This window comes from Globicephala melas, chromosome 11 (genome assembly GCF_963455315.2).
Source record: "Globicephala melas chromosome 11, mGloMel1.2, whole genome shotgun sequence".
Taxonomy (NCBI): domain Eukaryota; kingdom Metazoa; phylum Chordata; class Mammalia; order Artiodactyla; family Delphinidae; genus Globicephala; species Globicephala melas.
In genome coordinates, this window is record NC_083324.2 from 86,806,811 (window position 1) to 86,827,100 (window position 20,290).

General features: G+C 48.0%; 1 protein-coding gene across 2 annotated transcripts in view; it reads right to left on the minus strand.

Annotated features, from left to right (window-relative positions):
- E2F3 (E2F transcription factor 3) overlaps nucleotides 1–14,715 on the minus strand; it is an 80,487-nt gene extending 65,772 nt beyond the window's left edge. The window contains exon 1 of one of the 2 annotated variants that reach the window (XM_030881298.2): nucleotides 14,317–14,715. In XM_030881298.2, the coding sequence (XP_030737158.1) occupies nucleotides 14,317–14,715 (399 nt within the window). Of the gene's footprint in view, nucleotides 1–13,111; nucleotides 13,343–14,316 lie in introns of those variants that run through there. The other variant, XM_060308383.1, reaches the window with a different exon arrangement.
- Between the last annotated feature and the right edge of the window lie 5,575 nt (nucleotides 14,716–20,290).

Here is a 20,290-nt window from a genome sequence, read left to right on the forward strand (position 1 = left end):
GAACCAGTTTGCAGGGCAGAAATAGAGACACAGATGTAGAGGACAAACGTATGGACACCTAAGGGGGGAAAGCCGCGGGGGGGGTGGTGTGATGAATTGTGCAATTGGGATTGACATGCATACACTGATGTGTATAAAATTGATGACTAATAAGAACCTGCTGTATAAAAAAAAAAAAGAACCAAAACAGCCAAGACAATTATGAAGAGGAAGAAGAAGATGTGGTAGTGATAAGGTGTGGAGACTTATTTATGCAATAACAAGACTTTTAAAATAAAACTAGTGTAATGTTGGCATGGGAGTGGGCAAGTACTGTATGTCAATGTAACAGTTCATAGTGTTCAGGAAATGACACACATATAATGAGAATTTGGTGTTATTATAAATTAGCATTATACTGATTAATCAATATATTGTGCTAGAAATTTTTGCATGAAAAGAATCAACTTAATTCTATATGTAGGACTCTTCTTGGTGTTTCAGACTCATACTCAAACAATGTATCCCAAACTGAACTGATTGTAACTTGTGAAACTATTCCTTTTGTATTCTGTGTATCACTAGCAAAGAAATTTGAAAGCCAATATTTATTCTTCTGCCTCCTAAATTTATCTCGCACATCCAAGCAATAAAATATTTTGTAGAGTTAAAAAAAAATCTATCAATTTAGATGTATGAGCAGAATCTTGGGCTAGTGCAGAAGGAAAGAATTTGTCAATCTGATTAGGGCTTTAAAAAAAAATCCATCTTCATGAAAAAAAAATCAGGTAACATCTATTTCTTTTAAGTTTCTAAGTTTATTTAATTACATATATATTTAAGTTTTAACTGATCAGAACTTCTGATTCCATGATTTTGGTTATAATTTATATGATGATTATTCATACCCATTCAAACTGTGGGTAGTCGAAAGCTTTTCACATAAAGAACTGTGGTATCTACTTATTGCCTTTACTGGTTTTCATAATGGGTTGGGAACAGGGGTGGGAATTTATCAAGTGGCCGGACACTCTGTGCCCAGCTCCAGGCTGGACGCTGGCCCAGGGTCTCTCATTTCATTTACTCTTCACGATATATTTAAATACCCAAATTACCAGACATGTAAGGAGAGCAACCATTTCATTTCCAGAGAAGCCTGGTACATCTGGCTGGCAATTCGGTTATAGATAAAAGGATTTTTACTGGTGCTAGATAAAAGGACGATTAAACGAGAAGAAATTAAAAGGAGGAACATAATTGTCAAACAAACACATCAAAAGCCTCTGGAGAAAAGAGAGGGAAGCAGTTTTTCCTGTTCACGGGATGCTGCTGAAAAGCCCAAAGAAGGCTAAGAATGTCTGTTACTGAGTTCTCTGCTGTGGCTCACAGGATCCTCCCAGAGTCCTCCCATTTCAAAAAGGGATGCCAGGCCCAGAAGAGATCAAAGGGCACTGCCAGTTTTGAACTGTCTTGATACACCTAAGATCTTTTGTAAGCGCTGCTGTTTTTGGAAATGCACTGCATGGGCAACACCCTCTTTGTCGCGTAACACGACAGCCCAATCCAGGCCTTGGCTTCCCCTAGTCCTTTCTTGTTGAGAGGTATCTTTTCCCAAACTGTGCCTCTCAAACCTGGGCATCAGAAAGACCTCGGGGGGGCCTGTCAAACCCCAAGCTGCTGGTCACACCCAGAATTTCTGACTCAGTAGGTTTCGGGTGTGAACCCCAAATTTGCATTTCTAAAAAGCTCCCAGGTGTTGTTGCTGGTCCCGGACCACACATTTAAGAACCACTGTTGTGAAAAAAACAGGACAGGATCCATCAAAGACAGGAAGCGGGGTGGTGGTGGGGTTATTTGTTACACGGCCATATCTGCATCACTCACGATCCAAGCCACACAAGGCAGGCGATTTTGTCCGTGTCGACCCTGCTGCATCCCCAGCACTTAGGACAGGGGCTGGCATACACTAGGTGCCCTATACACATAACTGCTAAGTAAGTCAAATGAATCAGTATGCCCCGTGCTGGAAACTGGGGCCAGCGTTGGGATGGAGGAGCAAGGGAAGTGGTTGTGGAAACACCAGCAACAAAGGGAATGGCTTTTAACAGCTAACTTGCCCTGAAAGGGAAGCTCAACTTGCTAACAAGGATGGCAACAACAACGACAGCAGTAATAATATACATGATGCTAACAAACACGTCAGAGTGTTTGGTATGTGGCCGGAGCTAGAGCCAGCACTTTACATGCTTTGGGGCGTTCAGTTTTCACAACAACCTATGAGATGAGAACCTTGATTCTCCTCATTTACCAGGTGAGGAAACAGGTTAGAAAGGAAGTGATGCTCCCAAACCAGCTAACTATCTATGGAGAAGCTGGTCCCAAGCAGAAGGTCTCTCTTAATTACCCAGTTGAGTAAATGATAAATGCAAAACTTCTCTGGCCTTCTCTGAACTGCAGACTTTGATCCTTTCTTCTCCAAGTTACGGAGAGGCTTCACGTGGCCCATTCCTAGTATGCCTGATCGTAAAACAGGCACGGCTCCGGCTGGCTACACAGTTTGTTTTCTCTGTATCATCTCTCAAGAGTGGGACACTGAATCACAGCGCCGGGGTTCCATGTGGGGGTTAGGCATGCCCCATAAAGGGCTAGTTCAGTGGTTCATCAACAGGGCAGGGAAGGGGGCAGGGGAGACATGTGGGCCGACTTTGCACTCGGGGGACATTGGACAGATGTGTCCAATGTCTCTGTGTCCAGAGACGATTTTGATTGTCATAACTGGAGGGTGCTACTGGCGTCTGGTGAGGAGTCCTCACTACTCACTAGAGTAGCGAGTAGCCAACAGGGCACAGGACAGCCTCCCCCCACCAAGAGGTATCTGGCCAAAATGTCAATGGTGCTGAAACTCTGCTCCAATTTCAAAGCCTTCTCTGTCTCACCCCTCCCACCCCCGCCCCAGGTTGGATGCCTAAGAAACTTCATCGATATTCTCTAACAGCCTTCACTGTCTTTTATCTTGTCTTAGTTATTGGAGAACTTGCTTCATCTCCCCTACCTCCCTTGAGGGCCAGAAGAACATCTTAGTCATTGAAACACCCAGAATACTGGGAACCGATTCAGCTCAGAGTGGGTGTTCAGTAAGTGTCCTGTACTTTGTTTTCCCTCAAATGGGTAAAAATGCTGAGAACTCACTCCTAGCCATGGAGGAGGGGCAGCGGGGTGAACACACTAAGTTAGGAACACACAGTACACTTCCTATAAACTTATCTCAATTAATCCTTCCAACCACTGAAGGAGACAGGAACACTATTTTAGGTAACTACAGCTCATAGAATTTGTGAAAGGTCACACGCTGCTAAGCGACAGAGCACGTTTCTGGAGCCCGATGTCAAGCCCTAGGCTCCTTCCGTACCCCACGACCGTGCCATGGGTCCCCAGAGCTGAAAACCTCCCTCCTAAAGACCAGTCCCAGGATTAGAGTGTCTGAGATGCTAGCAAGGAAAACAGTAACAGAAAAGGTTGAAAACTTGACCACATTATTAGTGTGATCACAAGTCTTGCTACCAAACATAGCAACAAAGTTGGTCAATTCAAGGGTTACTGCAAATAGGCTTAAATACAAGTTACATGTTTAAAAATCAATGATAAAGATACTTAGAATTTACATGGCTCTTTCATTTTTAAACTTTAATATGCTAGGGCTTAAGAAAATATATCCAAGATACATTTTTTTTTAATCTGCAAAATCAGCACAGGAAACAATGGTCAAAAAAGCCATCTTAGTTCAAGACATAATTACGTGACCTTTCCTTATGCACAGCACTCTGCAGCTGGCTCTCTGCTTTCTCAGAGCAGCTAGGAGCCAGGCCCAGACCTGGGAAAGTATGTCATAAATAACATCTGATGGCTCGTCTCTGGGAGCCCTGACAGTATTGATCCCCCAAATCAACCTGATGAATCTGTCTTGTTTTCATATTATAGAAGGAGAAATGAAAATGATGAAAGGTTTTTGTAGCACCACGTTTAATTCTTTGTTTTTTTAAGCTAAGGAGGCCAGTCTTGGCTGGCTGCTGTTCATCAAGGCCTCCACTCCAACCTCTGTTGCCAAAACCACATTCCCAGGGCTGGGTCCTAGCCTCTTAGAAAGCTGGGTGGCCCACGGCTTCCCTCACAGCCAGCTCATTCCGAACTCACCATTCCCTCCACAGGGTGCAAACCCTGACGGAGGAAAAGCTCAGCCTTGTCCATTCTTTCAGCCCCAGGAGCTAACCATCTTGGGAGTCAAGGTCTTGTATGTCTTTTCTCCCTTAGCCTGTCTCTCACTTCCATCTTGCCTTTCACACCATCACTGTTGCTGTCCTGCTTCCAGACTCATCAGCTCTGTAGCACCCATGCTCTAAATGGTATGCCCTACTTTTCTTCCCAGGGGAACTTCTGCCTTTCTGTCCAGTTGGTAACCTGTTCCAGGCAGGCCCAGACCCGACAGAATGGAAAGTCTTCCTGCTATAGGGTAAAGTAAATCCCTTGAGGGCCGGGTGTCCAGCGTATCACCCTGGTTCCCAGTGGTGTTGGTGCCAGGCAACAGTGCTTGCTTGGACCCCCTAAGTTCTCAGCCCCTTGGGAGTGCTTTTGGTTTCACCTCCTTTGGGTTTTGGGTCACTCGTCTTTGGATGGTTTGCCTTGGCAATGACCTGGAAGTCCAGAAGCTGGTACCAGGGTCGGCATGGGGTACCAGTGCACCTGGCCCAGGTTTCTGGGGTCTGCAGACTTTGGAGCCAGGCTCCTTGGGTTCAATTGCACTTGCCTCTCTCATCAGTGGAGCCCTGAGCCAGCCGCTTAAGCCCGCATTGTCTGCATCTTCCTGTGCAGGACAAGCGTGGTAATGATACCCACTTCACAGGTTATGTGGATAACGTGTTAATGCGCATAAAGCACTTACTTTAGTGCCCCCCATGCGCGTGGGCACTTGATAAACATCAGCTATTATCATCCCACAGACCAGAGACTGCTGAGTGGCAGCCCCGAAGCCAAATCTGGCCCAGAGACCTATTTTGTTTGGCTTGCACATTTTCCTTTTTAATTGAGCCTGCATTTTAACGCTGGTAGGTTTCTGGCATTTTAAGAAAATTGAAGATCTGGCAACAAATGGGACCCGCTTTCCTCTCTGGAAGCCATCACCTGGGGCGGGGTCCCTCCTCGGCTGCCTTCTCACAGGGCATTTCTTCTTTGTTCAAGCCCAACTCCCATACTACTTATCCCCACCTTTCCATACCCCCCAGTTAATTCCCTGCCTGGCCCTTGTAGGAAGGCAATCTCTATTCCAGACCAACTTTACCAATGTATCCAGTGTTAGGTTCTATTATTCCCCCATATTGACACCAGTCCAACTGGTCTCCTTATGCTAGCCCACTTCCTGCCTTCCTACCTTGGCCTCATGACCTTCCCCCAGCCATGAACAGCCTCCCAAACCTTCCCCGTCCACCTAGTCCAGCAGTTCCAATTGAGTGCACGTCAAAATGACATGGGACACTTTCAAAACATACTCAGGTCTGGATGGGGGTATTTCTCAAAAGTGCCAAGATGATTCAAATATGCACCCAAATGTGCTCTAAGGCCGGTGACCATGGGAGCCACGGCCTGCCCATTCCCACGGTCCAGCTGGCACATCCTGTCGACACGGTACAACCGAGGACAAGATGAGTCTTGTTTGACTCCTGTTTAGTCCTGCTTGCGACTCAACTTGTGTTTAAAGCTGGTCTCCCCAAACAGACCATAAAACTCAAGAGTGGGTGGATCATACTTCATACTTCTTTTGCATCCTCAACAGGAAGACTGGGGTGCCAAGCACACTGTGGGTGCCTGATGACAACGCCTCTTGTCAAATATTTGAGCGTCCACAACGGAGAAGCCATCACAAGGACGACGTGACGCGAAAACCACAGCCTGGTTTCCTGAAGCTTGTGGGTTTAGAGGAAGAGTAAGTCAAGGGCACCACTGATGAGGATATAAGGTGGACGAAGATGTCCTATGGGAAGGGAGGGGCCCAAGGCCTGGGGAATCAGGGAGGGCTCTGTGCAGGGGGTGTCCTTGATAGGCTGGTGGGAAGGACGGCAGCAGCGAGGGGAACAAGCGAATAAATGCCCCGGAGGGAAAGCAGCAGCCTCCATAAGTGCCAGGATCCCAGTGGGGAGGAATGGGAGCAGAACGGGAAGGGCGAGATTTCACTGGACCTCAAACGCTAGGGAAAGGGTTGTAATTAATTGGATAATTCACGGAAGCAGCCCGTGAAGGCTGTGATTCTGGCCTCCTTCTAAGAGCCAGGCAGAGGGAGAGGTGAGGGCTAAGTGGGAGGAACAGGCATAACACACTGAACAACTAGACACTGCGAGAGGGAGAAGAGAAGGGGCCAGGGAGGCCCGGGGGTAGCTCCCCTCCGCACATGGAGTGGCGTCTCCAGTCCCGCAGGGCCCCACACGCCTCAGACACCCTGATCTCCACCATTCAGTCTTAAGCCCTGGGTGGCTGTACAGAAGTGAAATCATGTTAAGAGTGCCACTCCATTAACGCAGATCATCACAGAAATAAAGATTTTCGTCATGACACTACCACTGCCACAAGGACTGCTATAAGGCGACGCTTATCTTTCTGCTCATTCTCCCGAGTCCATGCACAGCTTATGAAGAGATACAAAGGCCCTAAAGAGTACGTTGGGAGACAACCGCCCTGTGGGTCACCCCTCTGCTTCCTCACCGCCATGTTTAGAGGTGTAACCTGGGTCTGGATGAACACAAGGGCTGGTTCAGAAACTAAACCACCACAGGGTGGGCCCCAGGGACAGCCACGGAAGAAAAGGGCAATTCCGCCACGTATCTACCGAATCCTTCCCATGGGTCAGGGACCGGCCTAGGCACCTTACAAATAGGAACTCCTTTAATCGTCCCGGTCCCCATGAGGTAGCTACTAGGATTTGCCCATTTTACAGGTGAGGAAATTAAGACGCACAGGTTAAGCAGAGTGGCCCAAAGTCACACAGAATAAGAACCCAGACACTCTGGCTTCAAGCCCCATCGTCTGACTCTTATACTTGGCTGCCCTTCAGTTTGCCTTTTAGGTGGAGGGTGTGGGTTAGGTCCATAAAAGCCTTCACCTCTCCTAAGGGCTGCCAGGCCCAGAAAGGCTCAGAAGGTATGGGGTCACAGGGCTGCTGCTCTGGTTATATATTTCTGGAGCCTCAAAGCATCAGACGTGGAAAAAGGGCAAGGGAGGGGTGAAATCTATAGGCTCTGAGCTGACCTCCTGTGACCCCCAGCGTCCCGAGCTGCAACTTTCAGGATCCTGAAGACCAGAGCTTGGGGAGCCCTTCTCAGCAGTCAGGTGCGTGCTGCAGAAGCCAGCAGGGTCTCCTGGGGAGCCAGGCACGAGCTGACTGGGAGGACCAAGGGCGTTCAGTTCCTCTGCTCCCGGAGATGGACTCCATCCGCCATAAAGTCCTCCAGGGGGATCAGCTTCACTGATAACTACAGGTCTCACCAGCAGTTGCTCCCTGATCTAAGACCGCACCTACACATGGCACCTTTCTGGTTTGTGGTTTATAGACAAGCCATATATCCCCGCCCCTAACCCGTTGGTGAACTACAGCGACATTGGATTATGTTTCACTTTTAGGCTTCAGGGCTTGAAGTGATTCTATTTTTAAGCTTTCTCAATTCCACAAGTAAAAGAAGACGTTTTAAGGAAATTAGTTCTGGTTTTTAGGGGATGAGGACTTCTTCCCCTGAAAGAGTTAAACTTCATTAAACCAGCAATCTTCCTGAAGGAAGGGCACCTGGTCTAATGTCACTGGGCAAGGGCCCCAGGACCTCTGAAAACCACAACAGTCACCCAGGATGTGGACAGCCCAGGACAAACCTCCAACACCAGAGCTATACTGTGCCCTTCTCCTGAAGAGAGCGGCAAAAATCCTTTCAGGTTCTATTCTCAGTGAAGTATGTTTCACCGTTTCAGCACTGGAAGTGTCATATCCACAAAAGTTTGCAAATAACAAATAAAGCTTTAAAAAGGCTACTATCATGTTTCTATAAGAGTCTGTCATTCCTTCCATTTTTTAAAATTCTCTTTCATTGAACATCTAAAGGAGCGTGGCGTATTTTGTACCTTTGAGAATGAGGTGTTACTCTAAAGCCAACTGTTCAAAGGACACTTCTGTATGTGTCTATTTTAAAAATGTAACCATTCCTGAAGGCAATCTTAAATGTATTCTACACATCCCAATTTTCCCATATAGGGTACATGAGACTTAGTTAACTTTCTCTTGTCAAATGGGGCTGCTTCTAAGAATTCCAGTCTCCAGTTTCAGTTCTGGCTTTGCCACTAGTTAGCCTGTGACCTTGGGTAAGTAACAACTGCATTGGGTCTTAATTTCCTCCCCTGCAAAATGAAGGGGATCGGGTCAGATGATGACTCTTGCTTTACAGCTCTCACATGTTACGATTCAAAGACCATTGAGGGGCTTCCCTGGTGGCGCAATGGTTGAGAGTCCACCTGCCGATGCAGGGGACACAGGTTCGTGTCCCGGTCCGGCAAGGTCCCACATGCCACGGAGTGGCTGGGCCCGTGAGCCATGGCCGCTGAGCCTGCGTGTCTGGAGCCTGTGCTCCGCAACGGGAGAGGCCACAGCAGTGAGAGGCCCGCGTACGGGGGGGGGGCGGGGGGGGAACTAATCAAAGACCATTGGGAATATCAATTATTGCCTATGCTAATTAGAAGAATTAGTTATAAGAATGTTGTCTGGACACTAGAAATAGCCCCAGACGGTTGGGCTACAGTAATAAAAAGCAGACTAAAGTCAATTACTTTTATTTTTACTTCCTCCTATCGCCTCTCTATTCCATCAGCTGTCCATTCTCACTGCTATCAACCTCCGCTGACATAAACCCCGGCCTTAGTTTACAAAGCTAAGCAGTGGTCTGTTTCACCAGGTTCTCCAGCAAAGCAAGGGGCCCAGGCTTTGTGATTGCAACCTGGCAACCAGTGGGCTTTACCTCTTCCCCTTCAAAGTTATATTGTAGATGATCGTGGCCGCCACAGCAACAAGACTGACCCCCAGTTAAGGTTGGAGGCGGACTGAGAATGCATCCTTGTAACTTACACATTCTTTGAGTTCTAAAAACGCATTGCTTTGTCAGGAGAGCGTTTGAAGCAAAAGCGACAACAGAAAATAAACCGATTTCCTTCTTACTGGCCCCAAAGCTATATGTATTATCCCTCTATATTAACCCTACTCCTGCCCTCCAGGATTCCTTACCCCCATCCCAGTTGTTGTCTTTTTGTCCCTTCTGTTGTATAACTTTTCCTTGTGTAAGATACATTTTCCAAGCCACTCTTGGAAGCCAAAGAGAAGGTCAGGGTAGGAGGAAGGAGATACCATTAGTGGTTTCCTATACTTACTGCTTTCCCAGTTAGCTCCCCTTCTTAGTCCCATGAAAAATGATTAGTAGAAAAAATGCTTCTTAGCAATTGTAAATAGTCCCCGAAACACTTTTAAGCTGCTAACAAGCACGAAAAATATGCATTAAACCACATGCTTAGTACCTCAAAGAATTCAGGGAAGTTCCTCTTTAAAAACCAAAATGAAACAGAGCATCTGATAAGAACTGCAATCTACCTTCTTTGCCTTGCACTATTTGGGGCGGTTTCATGGGCATCTAGGAGGGATGTGATTTAATCAGCACAGGCAGTGGCTGATTTTTCACTCTTCCTAGTTTAAAATGTTAGTAGAAAGTAGGTGATTAAAAAGGAATTGGAGTCAGTCGGCCTGGGAAAGTGGATGTAAACTAGACATACAAATGGAATATATGTTAAGTCATGTTAAATTAGAAAACTGGCCAGAAAAATCAACTATGAATATCTGAAGCGTTGCCAAGTGGGTCCAGGTCCTTTGGAAAAAGGCTAAAGGTACGGATGGTGTGTCTTTGGGGATGGCAATAAAAGACCACTATGGATTATACCTATGAGAAATGAGAATAAAAGCCACTTTTCCCTACAACCTTTCAATCTCCAGGTGCTATCATCTATTTGCGACTAAGCTTAGAGTATTATTTTCTGTTTTCATGTTAGCTTTACACAGCACAACATTAATCTCAGAATCTACCCTTCCAAGTATTACATAAGGTGACGATTTATAGAAAAACGACAACAAAAAAAACCCTTTCCTGTTCACAAGCTTGGGTTCCTTAGCTCACAGAGCCACGTTTACGGGTGCTTTGTTTCAGAAGATGATTAGAGTGGTGCCCTGGGCACTGATTATAGTGGAGCTATTTGAACTGCCTGAGTCTGGGCACTGCATTATATTAAAACTTCCATTTTGGGGTATGTAGTGACTAAAAATTCTCTCCTAGCTTAAACTTGGCACCAACCATCTATCTCAGCAGAAGCAAGATTATTGACTACAGAACCACAGGAACCCAGCATTTTTCTTCTTTTATATTTATACAGGAAAGAAACTCAGCTGTAGCACCTATGGTTTCTCCATTCTTACAGGGAAATTTCAAACATTGTGGGTGCCTTCCCAAAGTCTAATAAGTGGGATGCTATGACTGGATTAAATTAAATCAGATGTGACAGGCCATTGTCTCTTGCATTAATAGATCCCAAACTTTCTAGAAGCGTAATGAAATCATTTCAGCTTCTTTTTAGCAGAGGCAGAAAATGATGAAGCCCTTTCAATTCCAGAAAATATACAGCACTTGTGACTCTGGTTTCTCTAGACTCCTTCCACGTCCAACAGTTCACCATCTAGAGCTGAATTTATCTCGTGCATGTCTCTGACATGGTGATGATTAAGAGTTCAGTTCCACAAAAGCCACTAAGCACGGGCTGCACGCAAAAGATGGCCGGTCCATGCAGTCAAGGGAGGAGCGAGGCAAAAAAGTGAGGATGAGTTGATCTAAATTTGTCACAACTCAAGGCACAAGCTCATACTGGGGCAGTTCATCATCACCATCTCTAACACAGGCCTGTGGTACTGACGTGTCCCTATTTTATCCATTCTTAGGAGAGCCATGATTTATGGGTTTAAAAACTCAAGTTAACTAGGTATAAATAGTTAATTACATATCATTTTTTAAAACTTTTAACCATTTTACTCATATATGTCAACAAAGGGGCAGTGTGCACATGGTCTTACATTATTTCTCTAAGTTCCAAAAAAATATAAATTTCTGAATATTCATTTGATTGGGCATCTACTATTTACCTGGCACTGTGCTAAGTGTTTTACATGCATTATCATATTTAACCCTTAAATAGAACTTTCAAGTTCGTACTGTTATTGTCCCTATTTTACAAGAGAGGAAACTGTGTTGTGAGAGTTTATTTGCCTAAGATCCAACGACTTGTAAATGACAGAGGCAATTACAGCTAGTAAGGTAGTACTGAGATACATATATATATATATATATATATTTTTTTTTCCACGTTAAAAAAAAGGTGAAGAATATGCTCCTGGTTGTTCTAGAGACAGAACATGGAATCAGAGCCAGGTGAGTCTGTAACTGTGGCCACTTGAACAGGAGTTCTCAACCTCTTCTTTGATGGAAAGTGTTTAAATGATCTCTTTGCTCAGCCAATCACTTAGCCATCCCCATGCTGTCCCTCCTGCTTAGGGAAAGAATATCAACAAAAGTTCAAGACTTCAATAGAAGTCTAATATAATTTTGATAAGAAAAAAAAAAGAAACCAAACTTTATATACAGTGCTCATGATTCTGGAATAATAATCTCGTGGCAAGGAGGATAAAGTTTTGAAGTAGCTTGGAAGGTGGTGAGGGTAATTTTTATACTTTAAATACTTAAATACAATGAATTACATAGAAGTTTGGCTAGGCAGTTTCAGAGACCTGGCCCAGGTGCGCTAAAATTCAAAAGGAAAAAAAAAAAAGCAAACTGGTCGTCTCACAATTTCCCATTGTCAAAACTACCCTCCCATAAATCTGAATCAAGTCCCAGAAGTATGTCAATAGCTGGCTGTTTCAGATTAGGTTTATGATATAGTGACAGAACCCTGAGGGAGCAAATATGCTTAAAATATATCCAAGCACGTTTAGGTCAAGTCAGTAATAGTATTCAATGCTGATAAAAGCGTGGCATATTCTCGTGTCTGAGAATCCGGCACACTGGATACTGTTATGTGTAAGCAGGTACTGTACTCTTTCCCCCCTGCTGGCAGACCCTAGTCACTAAAACACCATGAGCTTCTTTGACTGAGACGGTATCACACATCCCTAGCAAGTATCTCTGGGGCTGCAAAGCAGTTAAGATCCAACTCGAGGAGAAATTGGGAAGAGTCATGAATTAAAATTTTTCATTATTCCAAAACCCATCTCATCCCCCAAAGTGTTGCCTGGGTGCCGACTCTCTTAAAGACCTCTGCAAAATCTTGATTCTTCAAAAATTCAGCCCATTCGGAGCCGAGACAAGGTGAGGTCAACGACTGATATTATCAGCCAACCATTAATCTAACTGGGTTTGGTTCGTTTCTAGCCTCGTGGGGGCCGAGCCTCACCACGAGGGTGAAGACAGGAGGCATGGAGGAAGGGAATGAAGGAGAGAAAAGGAGAAAGGAGGAAGACCTCCGGGCCACACTTCTTTCTAGTATCAACAAAAAGAGAAGCCGCATACTGACCTAAATCATCTCTCAAAGGCGCTTTATAAATTACAGGGACAAAGGGAGGGGGTGGCGAGTGGCCTGGGAATCCTACAGACACCCTACCCTCTGACCCGCCCCCCTCCCCCTCCAGCACAAGGGAAGGAAGATAGAAAGCAGAGCTCAACTCGGCCATTGGCGAGAAGCCCCCCCTCCGGTTTTCGATCGCCCATCCCTCGGCCCCCTAGAAAAACACACACGTAAACACCATACCCACCCCCTGGGGCGGACACTCCTGCCCCGAGGTTCCTAGAACCGGAGGCCGGGCATTTACTTAGTTAGATTTTTCTTGCTTACTCATTTCCCTCGAGCACCCAACCCCCCGTTCCCACTCCAAAACCCCGCTCAACCGCCTACCCTCACGGCTCCAACCCCCAACAGAATCCGGTGCCCCCGCGGCGGCGGCGGCCCCCGAGCCGTCCCGGTCACTAACCTGCTGCTGTAAGGGCATTTCCGAAACCAGCCTGGCTCCGGGGGGAGGTGGGGGGGGGCCGGCTGGAGAGGGGGCCCGGAGGGCCGAACGGACCGGCGGCGCCGGGCGAGGGCGGGCGCCCGTGGAGGGGGTTGGGGAGAGGAGAGGGAGGGTGGCCGCTCCGGGGGCGGGTGCGAGGGCGCCGGGACCGTCCCAGGCCAGGGAGCCGGCGAGCAGGAGGAAGTGGGTGCCCCCTCTCCCCCTCCAGCGCCCCCTCCCGCCGCCGCCTCCTCCCCAGTCACAGGCGCGTCCTCCGCGCACGTGTGCGAAACGTCACCGGCGGGTCCCGGGGAGAGGGACAGACCCAGGCGGCGGGACGGGAACACGGCTGCCCCCGCCCTCCGTCGCCGGAGGGCGGAGAGGGGGGACAGGGCGGGGAAGGAAGGGGCAAGGGGAGAGGCGGGTCAAGGGCAGGCCCGGGGCCCGGCGAGCCAGGCCCGGGCGCTCGGGCCACGCGGGCGCCGCCGCTGCCACCACCGGGATGCGCCCAGGCCGGGGTGCCCGCCCGCTAGCCCCTCACCCCCAGACAGCCCACGCCCCGGCCTGCAGCCGGCTTCCAGCTCCACCTCTCCCCTCGGCTTCCCCCAGCCCCTTTGTTGCCGGCAGTTACAGATCCCAAAATGTGTCAAGCGCAGCCTGGCAGAGCCCCTGCACTCCGAGCACGCCTTAGGGACCCCCGGCTGCCAAAGGGCCTCCGAGGCCGGCGGGCGGCCATCACCCCCAGGGCCCCCCGGTTTCCACCCCCCTGGAGTCTCCCACTCCCCAGTTCACTACTCCCTCCCCCACCCCCTTCTCCATCCGGGGCGTGACCCCTTCCTACGCCCGAGAAAGAGGAAGCTTCGAGTTGGAGGGGAGGGGAGAGTGGGGGTAGGGAAAAGTGCAGGAAAGGAAGGGGGGGGCCGCGAAAAGTTTCGGAGTGTTTGATGTGGTTCGCGCCATGGCGATCCCCGCTGCCCTGCTTGCCTGGCGGAGCCCCCCAGACCCTTCGGGGGTTCGGGGGCAACACACAAGTCTAACAATAAACTCTTGTTGGAGGGGCAGCCGCCGAGGCCCACGACGCTCGGCCCCGCGCTCTCCCAGGGCGGCCCGCAGCGCGCCCACCACCCCGCGCGGTGCGAGCCCACCTCCCGCCCGGGCTGGGGACGGTGGGAACGGGAGGGCATTACCGGAGGGCCGCCGCCGCCGCCGCCGCCGCCGCGTCCCAGCGCTGGTGGCTGCTGCAGCAGCCCGGCTCTGCTGGAGGGTCCGTGCGGCGTGGTGTAGAGGAGGCTGCCGGCGGTCTGCTCCACGCCGGGGGCACTGGGGAGGAGGGGGCCGGCGGCGACGGCGCCGCTTTGGAGGGAGGAGGAACAGGAGGTGGTGGAAGTGTTCGTGGTGAGGATCTGGATGTACGCGCTCGGGGCGGCGGCAGCAGCGGCGGTGGCGGCGGCGGGGAAGCTGGGGCTGGCTAGCAGTGCCCTTTTGTCCATGGAGGCTGCAGCGGCGGCGGCGACGACAGCCGCCCCCTCCCCACCCCCGGCGGTCACCAGGTACTGCTCCAGGGCGGGCTGGATCCCCTTTCTCATCTCTCGCTCCTGCTCTTTTTATTGCTATGGTATATTAACGTATTGTTTTCAATTTCTTTATTATTTGCAGTCGGAGTTTCCAAGTCTCTCCTTCTCTCCTCCCCGCCCGGCGCTTCCGAGCCCCTTCTCTCCCTTTTCTTTTTATTTTTCCGCACCGCCCGGGCCCCGGGGGCCAAAAATAATCGGGGCTCTGGAGAGAGGAGGGTCCCGGGCGCACGGATATCGGGCCCCGAGGGGGGATGGAGGCGTCGGGGGCGGCCGATGCAATGGATTGCGAGGCGGCGGCGGCAGCACGGGTGCTGCGGCCGGCAGCTGAAAAATGGCTCCAGGAAGCTGCTGCTGACAATGAATGAAGGGATACGGTTTACGCGCCAAGGTCCTCCCGCGAAACTCAGATTTCCCGCCGGCTTTTCAAACCATATTTGCATATCCCCGCCCCTCAACCCGCCGAGGACCGTTCCCACAGCCCATTGGGCCTCTGTCTCCTTCCTTCCGTCCCAATCACGGAGCAGGGTCGCAACCTGCCGGTTTCCATTGGCTGCCGTGCATCATGGTTGCCGGGGCGACAGGAGCCCTATTTGCATATGCTTCCTTGATTGGCTGGGAGGGAGTAGGGGTTTTAGGAGGTGGGGGTAAAGTCCGCCTTCTCTCCCACGGAAGACCACGCCTGGTGAAGGCTCCGCCCCCGTCCCCGCCCGCCAGCCGGGCGGGCACTGCTGACCTGGGCAGGGACTCCGCGCCCCGCAGACTCAGTGTGGATCTAACCTAGAGCGCAAGTTTCGCTTTTGTAAATTGTCAAGGTGACTAAAGGGGACACTTTCGGGAACTCTCTTCTGTTTGACCAGTCAGTGTAATATATGAACAACAGCGAGAGATTCTCCCAAGTATGTGCCAAAGGCAAGTTGGACCTTGCGAACGACGCCTGGCAGGTGGAAACCGAGCCCTTTAAATCGCGGGTTTCTCTCTTCCTGAAATCCGACCAATGCCGCGGCGAGAGCTGATCCCGAGGCCGAGGCTGATGGACAGAAGCATGTGGGCCGACAGAATCGTGGGGGCAGAAGGTTCGACTGACGTGATTGCGGGCACCATTTAGTTACCATTCCAGATCATTACCGGTAGCTTCGTTATTAGCCTGGTTGGGGTTTAAGTAAAAATTAACTCCGAATGCTTTGCCGAGTGAAATCTTACCACAAGTACTGGTTTGAGTCCAGCAGACACCCCCAAAACCCTACCCACTGGCCCAGAAGCACCCAGGGCAGTTAATCTGGGCTAACCTAGGACTTATTTGCGTGTTTCTAATCCGCCAAACAGTAATCCGAAGAAGTACGTGCTTCCCACGATGACGTCTTGCTCCTAACAAACACTGCACGCTGGCCACGAGCACTTTACAATTTCGGTATCCTACCAAGTTCTCTGACACAATGACCCAAACCTTTTCCAAAATATTTTAAAAGAATTTTTTTAAGTAAACTAGAAATTGCCACCAGAAAAATATTAAATTATTGTCAAATTGTCTTCTGTGTTGGTGCAAGTGTTCATGGGTCTTAAAATTGAAGATTGCGCCTGTGAGACGGAGCAGGAAAAGGGACCCTGGCAGGTTGTGGGAAAAGGTGTACCTAGGTCAGGTCATCATTTACAGTTCTGGTCACTGAGAACTGCACAAAATAGCTGCTGATCTGGTGCTCACTGGGTGGTGAGCATTGCAATACCTCAAGCCCTTTTGCAAGACTTTTATTATTATTAATTTTCAAAGCTCATATGCTCAGTCTTCTGAAAGGCCTGACAAGATATGTCAGTTCAGGCTAGGAGTCCTTACTACTTCAGTCCTGTTACCTGAAATAGGGTGAACTCAAAGTACTGTTACACCTTGCACCAGGCTCAGGAATATTTTGGTCTTGCACTCAAGCTAATTGAGGATCCAAGGCCCAGTAGCCAAACATTTACTGACATAAATGATATGTGTCATCAAACTGACACTATCTTTAGGGCAGATTAGGTGCTATTCAAGGGGCATCAATTGCTGGTTGGGCTAGAGGCATAAGGTATTAGCAACTTCCTTGACCTTGTTCCATCAAAGTTACTTTCCACTGTGGGTCACTATGGAGGAAACTTGTACTGTAACTACTTGGATATCACCAGCTGTAGAACATCACTGGCAGCATGCATTTGGTGGCTCTTGTGGGGATTGTGGGAGGAGGGAATGGTGCAACATGCACAGTCATTATAAGACTTGCATTTTAAGATTAGAGACAAGCCTAGGACCTGGGACTGTGCACAGAATCTCTGCTTGAACTCACACTTCTCTTCACTGGTCACAGTAAGATGGATATAACACAGTCACAAGGGAGCAAGTGTTCACCATCTAGATTCACACCTGTGGTTCTGGTTTAGAAAGCTTTGAAATATTTACCATTCTACCTTAGCCAAGTTATAATTTTTCATGTAGGGTATTCGATAGAGAAACAGATGTTTTGACATTTTATGCCTAGTGAACCACAGGATGGGGTGGGAAGGGTTCAAAGAGAGAAGACGAGGTGTTAGAAGTTAAGATGCTAAAATTTGGGGCAGGCTATTAATTTGTGGAGAGGTAGCATGTTTTAGAAGAAAGAAAATGGGCCTTGGAGCCAGAGTGATCTGGTTTAAATTCTAGCTCTGCCACTGATTGGCTATATAACTTTAATCTTTAAAATCCTGTGTTCTTGTATGTTCAATGGGAACCCATATTGTAGTACCAGTATTGCAAGATTATGAGGAAAAGAGGCAATAATAATGGCACTTTACCAGGTATACAGCAAGTGCTCAATAAGTGGTAGGTATTTATGATTCTACTTGTTTGTGTGATTGTGTTTGCAGCTCTTTGTAGTCCAAGCTGACTCCCAGCCTCTAATCTTCATACTGCCCCAGATGTCCACTTACTGTGGCAGCTTCACTTTGTCACAGGGTAGGAGCACAATCGTGTCTTGGTTAGTAGGGATTATAGAATCCTGACTCAGAAGTTCAAGGTAATAAAGTCAGCTCTGCTGCTCATCCTACTCTAACCTGCTCGTCTGTTCATAGGCAGCTTCTGGTTGGTTACTTAGTCTGAGTCCCCAAGACCTTCCCGCGAAGGTCAGACTGCTCTAGCACTAGAGCCAGACTATTCTTGCCAATCACTGCCATCCTTTCCCTTGATCTGACAGTGACCCAAGGCAGCTAATTGTCCCAGAATCGACCTGTGTTGTTGTTTGAGTGGTGCCTGTCCCCCCAAAACATGTCTTTGTCCTAATCTCTAGAACCTGTGGTTGTGACCTTATTTGGAAAAAGGGTCTTTGCAGGTGTAATTAAGTTAAGAATCTTGAAATGAGATCATTCTGGGTTATCTGGATGGACCCTAAATCTAATGACAAATGTTCTCATAAGAGACACCTAGGGGCTTCCCTGGTGGCACAGTGCTTAAGAATCCGCCTGCCAGTGCAGGGGATACGGGTTCGAGCCCTAGTCCGGGAAGATCCCACATGCTGTGGAGCAACTGAGCCCGTGCGCCACAACTACTGAGCCTGCGCTCTAGAGCCCGCGAGCCACAACTACTGAAGCCCCGCGCGCCTAGAGCCCACACTCTGCAACAAGAGAAGCCACCGCAATGAGAAGCCCGCGCACCACAACGAAGAGGTGGCTCCAGCTCACCGCAACTAGAGAAAGCGCGCGTGCAGCAACGAAGACCCAATGCAGCCAAAAATAAATAAAATAAATAAATTTATAAAAAAGAAAGAAAGAAACACAAAGCCTCGTGCTCCTCTCTGAATTAAAAAAAGAGAGAGAGAGACACCCAGAAGAGAGACATACAGAGAGGAGGAGTTGGCCACGTGGAGACATGAAGACAGAGGCAGAGGTTAGGATGAGCAGCAGAAGACAAGGAATGCCAACAGCCACCGGAAGCTGGAGGAAGCAAGGAACAGAATCTCCCCTAGAGCCTCTGGAGGGAGCGGAACCCTGCCAACACTTTCCTTTCAGACTCCTGGCCACTAGACCTGTGATAGAATAAATTTCTGTTGTTTTCAGCTCCCCAGCGTGTGATCATTTATTATGGCAGCCCTGAGAAACAAATGCAGTCTGTTAGCCTGCCTACCTGCACCTCAGACCTCTTAGCTGCTACTCACTTGTTCTGGATTGCTGCCAAGATATGATTCCTTACTGGACATCGATGAAACTTATTGCCAGCTTGTTGAAGATTCTTCAAAGCATCACTTCTTGACCACCCGGTGCAGACTCACCCAAGGAGCTTATAAAAGTGCAGATTCGCAACCAATCAGAATCCCTGTGGCAGGACCAAAGAAGCTCATTTAACAAGTCCCTCCAGGTAATTCCTTTATGCTCTAGAGATCGAGGGCCACAGTCAGCTGTATGACTTTGGACTTCCGCCCATTATATCCCATTGCTACAGCTAGCGTTGCCACCCCTCTGTCTAATAACTTGATGGGTGTTTCCAATCCCCTACTACACCTTCTCACCCTGCTGGTTACCATAACAAGCTCTGAATTTTTATTCACACACACATATACATATACACATATATACACTTATATATGTACATTATACATACTATAGGTATAAAATTTGACATTACAGTTTTCTCTAAAAGCTTTCATTTTCCATTTTGGATACAGTTTTGCCAACATCCATAAGATCTATATAAATAACTCCCAAGAAACAATACTGTTAAACAGTTTTTTTGGGAATTCAATATTAAATCTTCAGATGGAAATATTATAGGTTTCTGAGATTAAGGAAACTCTTCACAAGCCCAGAAAATCTTTGGAACATCTAACGTTTAAATTGTGCCTCTAATTTAGTTTAGCCAGATCTGGTTGTCACATTGGATTGAGAGTGTAAAGTTTTAAGTTTTAGGGTCTGGAAAAAACTAATCTGAGTCTAAGTCTTTTCTATGCAATTCAGTTAGTTGCCCACATAGAAATAACATTCTCTGTTTTATTTTCCTGGTTAGGAAGAATGAGGAGTATGTCCTTAAGCCATTACCACATCAAACACTAATAACAAAATTTCTAGGTACTCATCCTAGAAAATTGACCAATATTGTTATAGATAGTGGTTTGGGCACGAGCGTAGAGTTTCTTGTCTTCGGTTCTTTGACCAGACCAGGAAGGTACTGTTTAGATAGAGCTTTTGTGTTTTTAAATAAATCTAGGATGAACTTACAGCATAGAGCATTGCTGCCCATCTCATCTACTGAATCTGAATTTCTGGTTGGAGTCCAGGAATATGCATTATAAACAGGATAATTGTGATGCAGGTGGTACACTTGGGAAACAGTGCCACACGGGCACCCATGACCAAGCAGTCTCTGCTCTATAAATTGGCTTCTAGGCAATGATGACATGGAAAACTCCCTTGTTAATAGAATCTTAGGGCAACTAATGTTACCACTGTTAGTAACTATTTATTTAGACTGTACTGTGATTGCAAATTGCCTCTTCTACTAAAGCTCTTTCTGCTCAGTTAACAAGTAATGTGATTCAGACAAAATATACTGGAAGGAAAAAAAAGGTATTATCTCAAATCTGTGTGTTTCCTTGCCATT